The sequence below is a fragment of the Castor canadensis genome, chromosome 2 (assembly GCF_047511655.1).
Source record: "Castor canadensis chromosome 2, mCasCan1.hap1v2, whole genome shotgun sequence".
NCBI lineage: Eukaryota > Metazoa > Chordata > Mammalia > Rodentia > Castoridae > Castor > Castor canadensis.
In genome coordinates, this window is record NC_133387.1 from 131,059,114 (window position 1) to 131,069,865 (window position 10,752).

Here is a 10,752-nt window from a genome sequence, read left to right on the forward strand (position 1 = left end):
ATAAGAAGGAGTAAAAGAAGGGCAAATGTGATCAAACATGTATTTCTGGCACTATCACAGTGAATCCCGCATTGTACAATTAATAGGCACTAATAAAAATGTGAAAAAGCTCTCTGTGTTGATCTTGGTCTCTCTGGCCCCATAGGGATTTTGTTTGTCTACTGAATTATTCACATGTCATCCTGCAAAAGGCAGTCAAAAGCATTGGTTTCTATTCCCTACATCTTATGGATTAGGCCTTTTTTTAAAACTCATGAGTTCTAATCCATGGTCTTGAACAAAGTACTGTGCCTCGATTTCTTCCCATTAAACAATTAGGGTGGCGTATGACTAAATCAAGATCCTCTGTATTCAAAGTGCTGAGACTCTGACGTAAATAGTAATTTTATGATGAAAGAAAACTGCTAAATTTTAAAGCAGCCTTACTATCATCCATCAACCAAAAATCACTGAAGAGGACACGTTCTCTCCATGAAGCAGTAATTTTCACTTTCCCTCTGCATTTTTGCTCCACGTGATCATTCTCTGCACTCGCTGGTGGCTTGTTTCTCTTCTAAGCTGTGTAGTGAGCACAGACCATAATCGGAACCCTTTTTACTTCATTATAACAGCATGTGCTAAGCACAATATTTACTGTCGTGATCTGGTCAACATTTTGTATATTTGCAGGGAAGAGTATCAAGTGCCCCTTGGGAGCATTGGAGGGTTGTGAGAGGGGTTTCATAGCAAGGGCTCTTAAAGTAAGGGTAACTAAGTGCAGAATCAGCCAATAGGACATGGCATAGGACACGCTGAGTGCCCCCATAGAGCCATTTCTTTCCTCTTACAGTTTCTTACCATTCACTCTAAACCCAACGTCTCTACCACTAAGCAAAACAGCTGCCAAGCATTAAGGATTTTAATCTAGTCCCTGGTACAGTTTAATAATATGTGCCAAGTGGTACTCAAAACAAAGTCCTGATAATGCCAAATCATAATGGTCACCAGTGTTTCGGGAGGCGTGGGGCAGAACTGGGCCTGGATGCCTCCATACTGATTTTAGCTGTCTCTGACTTGCTTCATCTCGCAGGGCTAATGACACAGCCATCTGTGCCTCCAATTTCTCCGTCTGCGAGACAGAGATCACGTCATTTCCTATGGAAAGTTTGTGGGCTACACTTGAATATCCTCCAGTGAGACATCCTATATAAATAGAAGACAGGTGATCAGAAGTCAAGGACTGCCAAGGGAGCACACTTTAAGACATGGTATTATAAATTAAAATTAATTAAAAACTTCAAAACAATATTCTTATGACTCAACTCAAAGTGGGTGATATGGAAGTGTTTATATTGCATTTATTTCAGATTTTTTAAGGAGAACATAAATTGTTAATAAATAAACAAATCCTAGGTTAACTTGACTCATTGAACTCAAAATTTCTCCAAAAAATTATGTGGATTCCTAATTAATTTCTGAAGCCAACTACCATTTATTTAAGTTAAATTACTTTAGCAAAGTAGAATTGTCTTAAAAACACTGAGATAGTTCTTTGCAAATCTACTGAGAGAATGAAGACCATTGTCAGCAATCAGATTGCTGTCATGCCAGAAACTCTCTCTTCAGACAGCACTCTGGAGGGACGCACAGTTATCGTAATGGGCCCCAGAGGAACCCTCTGGAGGAATTTTGGTCACATCCATGTGGAATTCAGTCTCCTTGGAAAGAAGGAGAGGTTCCGGGTTGACATATGGTGGAAAAGTAGGAAGGAGCTGGCTACCGTTCGCACTACCTATAGTCATGTACAGAACAAGATCAAGGGTGTTACCCAGGGCTTCCATGATAACACGAGACCTGTGTTTGTTCATTCCCCCATCAATGTTGTTATTCAGGAGAATGGGTCCCTTGTTGAAATCCGAAATTTCTTGGGTGAGAAATATATTGGTAGAGTTCAGCTGAGGACAGATGTTGCCTGTTTGGTTAATCCTCAAAGGAAATAATATTGAACTTCTTTCAAATTCTGCTGCTTTGATTCAGCAAGCCACAACAGTTAAAAACAAGGCTGTTGGAACATTTTTGGATGGTGTCCCCTGTTATTCAGCAGGGGAGTGAATAACAACCATGTTACCAGTTACAGAAAGAAGATCCTGGATTATAAAACCCATTTACAGTAAAAGATTGATTTGAGGAGAAAATATAAGCACTGTGATAAATACACAAAAGAAGAAAAAAGGAATCTTTCTTTTTGATTTTTCCAGACGATAGGAGGAGAAAAATAGAATTCAGACCAGTTTATACAGCAAAATCAAAGGGATCATCAAACACATGCAGAGCCATCGGTAGCTCTGACCATGCCAGCAAAAACTGCCTCATTTCCTCAATTCCCTTTAATGACACATCAGTTTCTTCTTTTTTCTTTTGTTCAGTTGGATTTTGCACTGTAAAATTCAGACACTCTTTATAAATTATCCAGTCTGTGGTATTCTGTTATAGCACAACAAATAGACTAAGACTTCTTAGTCTCAAGTCACACTACTCCAGCATGCACTGTTGACTTCAACACCCTAGATAGCTGTCATCCTGATACAGGAGTTAGGCAGAAAGTCAGGAGACCTGATGCTGAGAGCCACGGCTTGGATGTTGATAAGGAATCACATCCTGGGCTGCTGACATTATCAGAAGGACTGCTACCTACAGCAGGGTCTTGTTACCCAGTGCTCCTGCAACCCATGAAAAATACAGCTCCAGTCTAACCATTCAAAGTCAAGAACTCCTACCACCCCCACACACCCCATGGGTGGGAGGAATTGGTGATGCACAACCCAGTCTCCAGAAGTTAATGACAAATTAACCCAGTTTCCAGGACTGGCAACCCCCATGTCCACAGACCCCAATGAGAGCTTGGGGTCTTGGGACCTTGAGCACAGTGTTCCTTCTTGAGACTGCCCACCCTCCTGTCTGGACAGAGCACTTCTGCTTTGCTTTGCATTAACAAAATTGTTCCTGTTTAAGTCTCCTCTATGTCCATCCCCGAACTCTTTCTCCAATGAGACCAAGCACTTCATGGTCTTCAGATCCAGTGACCCGAATCCAGTGACAATCCTAAAATCTCCCTTCTCCATGACACTGGGATGCTCTTTGCAGCCCTTGTGCATTACACCCCGCGTGTCCAACCCCTGACTTCTTTCTGTTTTAGAGGACAATATCCTCTAGTGGCTTTTAGGAAAAGAATCCGTGAGAGGAAGTTTTTTGAAACTTGGCTGTTTGAAGTATTTTTATTCCACCTTCACATTTAAGTTGGGTTGGGTAAAAAATTCTAGATTGGAAAAAAATCCTCTCAGAACATTGAAGTCACCATTCTATTATCTCATAGCTGCTGGTGTCATTAAGCTCAAGGCCATTTGGACTCCTCACCCTTAGTGCACGACCTAGTTCCTATTTCTGAAAAACTTGCAAAATTGTGTTTTTGAAATTTCACAATGGTGTGGGCCTATTTTCATCCATTTAGGTGATACTCAAAGGTCCCTTTCAACATGAAAATGTGTTCTTTGGGTCTGAGACTGACTCCTGAATTATTTCAGTGACTGTTTCCTCCCTTCCATTTGTCTCTTCCCTCTTTCTGAAGTTCCTCTTAGTTACATGTTGAACCTCCTAGATTCCTTCTCGAAATTTCTTATCTTTTGGTTTTCCCTCCATCTGTTTATCTTTTTGCAATACTTTCTGGGCTATTTCAACTCAATTTCCATTGAGTTTTTGTTTGTTTGTTTGCGCTATCAGTTTTGAAAGTCCCAAGAGCTCACTGATGCCTCTGAATGTTCTCTTTAGGGGCATGCAATCCTTTCTTCTGTCTCTCTAAGGAGATTGAGTGGAGTTACTCTTTCAAGTTTTCTTTTGCATATGCTCTCTTTTCCTCTTTCTTTTTTCTGCGTGTTTGCTTTGTCATCTGGCTGATACCTCTTGGCTGTCTGCCTATGTTTAAGGTGTTGGGTGGGGCAGGAGGCATGTTGATTCATGACTTCATAGTAGGGAGATCTGGTTGGGCTGTTTGTTGGGAAACATCCACTGCTGGTACCTTTAAGTCTTTCTCCTTAGGCTAGCCAGGTTCTTCAAAAAAGGCACAGCCAGTCTCGTTGAAGGGTACAGTCCTGACCCCAGGGTCTGGCAGTGGAGTGTGGGGAGATGGGAGGTGCAGGGGGCAGGGAATCTGGAGCAAGGAGAGGCAGATGATGCCGCGGTGTGGAACAAGAGAGTCAATCTCACTGAGCCCCAATTGTTTCTCCAATGACCATCAGCAACCTGGAGAAGCCAACACCTTAGCCCAGCCTTGCCAGTTGTGAAAAAAAAAAAAAACAACTCTCGCATGAAAAATAGACTCTAAGACAAACCCACAGGAAATAATTATCCTTAATACCCTCAGAGAAATATTAGAAAATATTCCATGACCTTTATTTATTTTTTTTCTGATTTTATTATTATTCATATGTGCATACAAGGCTTGGGTCATTTCTCCCCCCTGCCCCCACCCCCTCCCCTACCACCCACTCCGCCCCTCCCTCCCCCCTACACCCTCAATACCCAGCAGAAACTATTTTGCCCTTATTTCTAATTTTGTTGTAGAGAGAGTATAAGCAATAATAGGAAGGAACAAGGGTTTTTGCTGGTTGAGATAAGGATAGCTATACAGGGAGTTGACTCACATTAATTTCCCATGCGTGTGTGTTACCTTCTAGGTTAATTCTTTTTGATCTCACCATTTCTCTAGTTCCTGGTCCCCTTTTCCTATTGGCCTCAGTTGCTTTTAAGGTATCTGCTTTAGTTTCTCTGCGTTGAGGGCAACAAATGCTAGCTAATTTTTTAGGTGTCTTACCTGTCCTTACCCCTCCCTTGTGTGCTCTCACTTTTATCATGTGCTCAAAGTCCAATCCCCTTGTTGTGTTTGTCCTTGATCTAATGTCCACATACGAGGGAGAACATACAATTTTTGGTCTTTTGGGCCAGGCTAACCTCACTCAGAATGATGTTCTCCAATTCCATCCATTTACCAGCGAATGATAACATTTTATTCTTCTTCATGGCTGCATAAAATTCCATTGTGTATAGATACCACATTTTCTTGATCCATTCGTCAGTGGTGGGGCATCTTGGCTGTTTCCATAACTTGGCTATTGTGAATAGTGCCGCAATAAACATGGTCCCACGACCTTTAAAATGAAGGAAAACTAAGTCAGTTCCCACTACCAGCTGTGAAACGTGTTACTGTTGTACAGCTCACTGGAACCAAAGAGGGCTTTTACTCCTTTCCTATTCCTGTGGCTTTACGAATTTGTGAGTTTCAGTTTCATTTTTATCCTCATAAATGGAGTTTTAGTGGGAATGAGATTAGATATGTATAGCTTGACCATGTAACCACTTGACCATGTCTTAATCAGGAACCACAAATGACGCCTTTGTGAGTTTTCTTCATTAAATTAATATAAAAAAGAATATCAAAAAGATGTAGATCTCAAGCAGGAAAAAGAGATTAATCTTGGAAGATTGTTCTATTGAGATTGTATTCCTGAATAGGAGCAACCTTCAAATGTCTTCTTTGCAAATATTAAGTTTGCTTGTGTACCAGAGGATGCTTTCAGCAGAAAATCAACACACTGATTCAAACTAATGCACACATAACATTTGTTTCCACGTAAGTGGAAGTTCAGAAGCAGGGCATATGATTTATCAGCTCAGAGCCATCATTAAGAACATGCCACCTTGTCTCTCTACTTTGCTGTTTTCTTTGTCCCCATCATTCCAAGGCTGGTTCCCCTCATGGTCACCATGACTTACTGCAGAGTCTGATCTCAGAAAAGACAATTTATCCATGTACGCATCCTTTCTTGTTACTTAACTATAGCCCAGGAAGACACTATCACTCTCTGGTCACTCAGATATTAAAGAGTCTAGTCCAGTCTAAAACCTCATTATGACTTCTTCCCTTCCCCCAAATTAGACTTGACTTGTAACTCAAGCAGCTGACCACGGGACCACAAGAATCCTATCTACCTGTGCCATCTTCTGAGTCTCCTGATCGCCTGCATGAAGAAGATGGGGGGAAGAAGGAAATAGCTTCTCCTTCATTGGCACAGCCATTGACCTCTTAATGGGTACTTGTGGGGCAAACCCAGAGCGTGGCACTGATGTGATCACTTTCAACTCACTCAGCATCCATACTCAGTCTCCTCCCAGATTGGCCTCTGGCCCCTTTCCAGTCAAATGCTTGTAGAAACTACCTGACATCTATGAATGTCACCCATTCTCATCATGTCACACAATGGGATGCCTCCTTCCTTGTCCTGGCATCTCTCTCCAATTCCTTTCTCATGCCTCAAAATTCACAGAGGCACACCTGCAAATCCACCCCCTAATCAGATTGTCAACTGAAGAAGAGAAGGCCAGGCCTACATTGTCCACCAAGAAGAAGTCTTAGGACCTAGATAACTACTTGAATTTCTCCTGTGTTCACTCTCCCTATAGCCTGGGAATGTATGGGAGGATAGGGGGCAGCTTGTTCTGCTTCTTTTTAATCACAATTTTGTTCTCAGCTTTGGGACTTCAGAGATAATCCCAAGACATCAGGGAAAGTCCTACTGAGAATCTTGCTTTATAATCACAAGGTGGCCACCAGAAGAATTCTGGTCCAGTGCTTCCTCATTTGAACTACCGGGAGATCACTGACAACCATTCACAGAATAGAAACCCTTCCTTCAGTTGGATGGGTCCACTCAGAGTACACAGTCAGAGTTACCAGGGACACAGCAGAAGTGGATTCGTTTCTAATCAGGATCCACTCACAGCTCCACTCACAGCTCCCAACTCTGACCCACCACACCCGTCTGCCATGATGTTCTGCTTCACTTCAAGCCCAAAGCCATGGACTAAAACCTCAAAACTGTGAGCCAAAACAAATCCTTCCTCCTTTTAAATTGTTTCTCTCAGGTGTTTGTCCCAGCAATGAAAAACTAACATACTCTTTTAGGAAGAAGGGAGATAGACATTGCTGAATGACTAATGCATGTACTCCTGCTGACGTGTTCACATAAAAAGGCTCTCATGCCAGGTGCTGGTGGCTCATGCCTGCAATCCTAGCCAATCAGAAGGCAGAGATCAGGAGGATCATGGTTCAAAGCCAGACTGGGCAAATAGTTTAGGAGACCCTATCTCGAAAATATCCATCACAAAAAGAGCTGGTAGAATGGCTTAAGGTGTAGGCTCTGAGTTCAAATCCCAGTACTGCAAACAAAACAAAACAAACAAACAAAACACTCTTTTGTGTCCAGAACAGTCTTCAGGGTGACAGAATCTATCAGCCCTCCTTTCTCAAAAGCAGCTCCCAGTAAGCCAATGAAAACCTTGACCAAATTTTAGGCACATTTTCCTTTTCAGTGTGTTTCTGTTCTCTCAGTTTCCTCAGATCTGTAGCCATGATTTCACCAAAAATCCTCGTATTCTCTTCCGAGGGCTGAGTTTGGGAAGGGACGTATATGTGTTACCATCTGTCTTTTAAGTGATTAGACACTTAAATTTTCCTCTAAAATAACCTGGAGGCAGAAGGCTGGACCTTAATTCTCTATGGGCCTCAGAATATTATTAGATAATATTATTTATACCAAATTTCCTCCATGAATCCTACAAATGCAGATGGAATGACTTTGGCTAGGGCAAAGCCAAAGCAAACTGGAAGAGACCTTCTGCAAGCATGCGTCCATGTGAAATGGTGCCCTGGCTGCCTGGGCTCAGTACCTGGCCCTTATGTACTAGGGATCCATGACCTGAGGAGCAGGGCACACAATCTTCCTTTGCAATCCCGCTAATCTCTGTCTTGCTGCATCCCTGGGACTTGGCCTGGCACTGGGCCTTGGGGCCCATTTCTCCAGAAAGTACAGCTGTCTACACCCTCTTTACTACCTCTGGCTTCTCCTCTCTACCGCTCAACCCCAGGGAAGCTTTCTCAGTGGGAAAGGTAACTCCCCCCTCCTCGAATCACCTCCCAAGCCATAGTGGCAAGTAGCATCCCCTGCTTCTTGACAATCGTTACCAAAAGGCCACTCTTGGCTAATCCAAGAGTCCCCTCTGTTCTCCTAAAGCCTGGGCTCTGATACACGAAAGCTGTAGAGAGACTCAAAGGCTTTCTGCTTCCCTTTGAAACAATGAGTGCTGTGTCCTTCCCTAAGCGGATGCACATGAACGGGAGGCGCAAGGCAAAGAGAAATGGACAACGGATGGGAGATACACTTTTTTCTTTTTTGCGGCATTGGGTTTGAACTCAGAACCTCACACTTGCTAGAAGGTACTCTACCACTTGAGCCACTCCACCCACCCTTTCTGCTTTAGTTATTGTTCAGATAGGGTCTTGTGCTTTTGTCTGGGCAGGCCTGGACTGCAAGGCTCCTATCTATACCTCCTGTTCAGCTGGGATGACAGGCAGTAGCCACCAAGACCTGGGTTGGCCTCAAACTACAATCCTCCCCATCTGTGCTTCCTTTATAGCTGGGATTACAGGCATGAGCCACCATACCCGGGAGATGTGATTAATATTTCAAAAGCATTATCTCATGTGTTGTGTTTTCTTCCAACTGCCTTAGAATACACACTCACATTCATTCTAGCACCTCTTTTGTGTATATGTTACCTTTTGTATATGGGCTGCAAGCAATTAGAATATAGGAAAAAATTGGGTTTGGAAGGTTTTTTTTGGCAGTACTAGGGCTTGAACTCAGGGCCTTCACCTTGAACCACTCCACCAGCCCAATTTTTTGTGATAGGGTTTTTCGAGATAAGGTCTCATGAATATTTGCCCGAGCTGGCTTTGAACTGTGATCCTCCTGATCTCTGCCTTCTGATTAGCTAGGATTACAGACGTGAGCCACATTGTCCGGCTGGGCCAGGGAGATTTAATCACCTAAATTCTGATCCACAGAGTTGAAGAAAAGAATTATTCTTCACACCTGATGCTCGTATCAGGAACTGTGTTTCTCAGTATGGAACCTCTCTGCCAGGTTTGGAGCTCACAGTCCCTGTAGAGAGTCGGAGCGAGGTGGGGTGTGAGAGGGAGGTGGATTGGGGTGTGAGAGGGAGGTGGTTCAGAGTGTGAGTTTCATGCCTCTCATCCTTGCGGGAGTCACTGGGAGGAAAACAGTAAGAAGCAGCCTTAACTCTACCAACAGCAAGCCTCCCGTCAGCTCCAGGGCGAGGGAGGGTCACCACGGCTCCGGGGGCTGCCACCTCTTACTTCTTCCTTCATTTATCACTCATTCATTTAAATGTAGCAGTAAAAGGCTCCCGAGTTCCCAGAACACCAGTAGCCAGGAAGGCTGGCAGGAAACGGTGCTGGGAGTCACACTCTCGGTTCTCCCAGTGTCCCCAGGCTTTTTCTGCTGCTAAGTTGTATCTTGTCCGCACAAATGAAGAAAAACACTGGCTGGAACTCGAGGCTAAAGGGGTGATATTTTAGATCATTTAGCATCTGAAACATCATGTGTGGAGGGCTAAGATCATTTGCATTTATTTTAAAAGCCTCCCACATGAAGCTTTTGCCACGGCCCTGGGCATCAGTACCGATTCCACTCCCTGTCTTGTTCACGTGCCCCTGGGTAGTTATCGTGATTCATCCTTCTCGTAACTACAGAACTCTAACACAGCACCAGCTGTGACATAAACTGGCTGAATTGGTACAACTCTTGGGGGAGTTGATCACTTTGTGGTCGTGTTAGTTTGCCTGTACGTTGATGCAGGGGTAGTTGATGCATGAAAGCATCGACTGTTCTCCACCAGAACTCAGCCTACAACGCCCTCCCGCCCAAGCTCCTCTGATCTGCCTTGTTGCGGCCGCTGTGTGTGTACACCCTGAGCCCAGACGCAGAGCTACAAAGAGCTCAGCGCCACAGAGTCAGAATGGAGCCATGTCTGCTCTCTCTAATGCAGTCACACTTGGGCTTGAACTCAGGACTTCATTTGGTGCAGCAGGTAATTAACTTAAGGTTCCTTTGGTGTGGAGGGGCCGCTTTGGACTTGAATGTCTGCCCTTAGCTACTTCATACAGTCTGCTCTACCCTATGTCATCAACATAGCACATCGACTATGTAACTAATCCATGGTCAGATATGGCTTATAGGTTTGCAGAAAAGTTGAACATGTTTTTAACATCTTCATTTTTTATCTGAAAATTGTCTGGACAAATACTCTGTGTGGCTAACCAGGTATGGTGGCTCATGCCTGTAATCTCACATACTTGAGAGGCAGAGATTGGGAGGATGGTGGCTTGAATCCAGCCTGAGTAAAAAGTTATAGAGTCCTTATCTCAATGAACAAGTCAGGCATGGTACTACATGTCTATCATCCCAGCTACACAGGAAGTGCAGGTCAGATCATTGTCTTAGGCCACCGCAGGCTTAAAGAAAAACAAAAAACAAAACCGCAAGAACTTCTATGAAAATTACTAAAGCAAAAAAATGCTGGAGGCAAGGCTCAAGTGGATAAAATGCCTGCCTAGCAACTGTGAGGCCCTGAGTTCAAATCCCAGTACTGCCAAAGAAAAAAGAAAAAAGTACTCTGGTTTACCATTTCTTTCTCCAGGGATTCAAATAGTCCTAGGGCATATGAACTAGCCCCAGAGTGAATCACTGGTCACCACTGTGAATACTGTTGTTGAGTAACTGGTGAAAACACTAGGTACTACAATTCTCAGAGTAACATTCCAAAGAAATCCCTGATCACTGCTCAGCAGAGTGCACGGGC

At 43.6% G+C, this 10,752-nt stretch overlaps 1 protein-coding gene and 1 pseudogene across 1 annotated transcript in view; one reads left to right on the plus strand and one right to left on the minus strand.

The window, feature by feature from the left end:
* Nucleotides 1–1,550: 1,550 nt before the first annotated feature.
* LOC109677836 (large ribosomal subunit protein uL6 pseudogene) lies at nucleotides 1,551–2,091 on the plus strand (annotated as a pseudogene).
* Nucleotides 2,092–4,546: 2,455 nt separating this feature from the next.
* The window catches only part of Gpr176 (G protein-coupled receptor 176), a 115,669-nt gene continuing 109,463 nt past the window's right edge, over nucleotides 4,547–10,752 (minus strand). Inside the window, exon 4 of the mRNA XM_074065639.1 lies at nucleotides 4,547–5,180. Within this exon, the coding sequence (XP_073921740.1) occupies nucleotides 5,142–5,180 (39 nt within the window). The 3' untranslated portion in view covers nucleotides 4,547–5,141. The remainder of the gene's footprint in view (nucleotides 5,181–10,752) is intronic.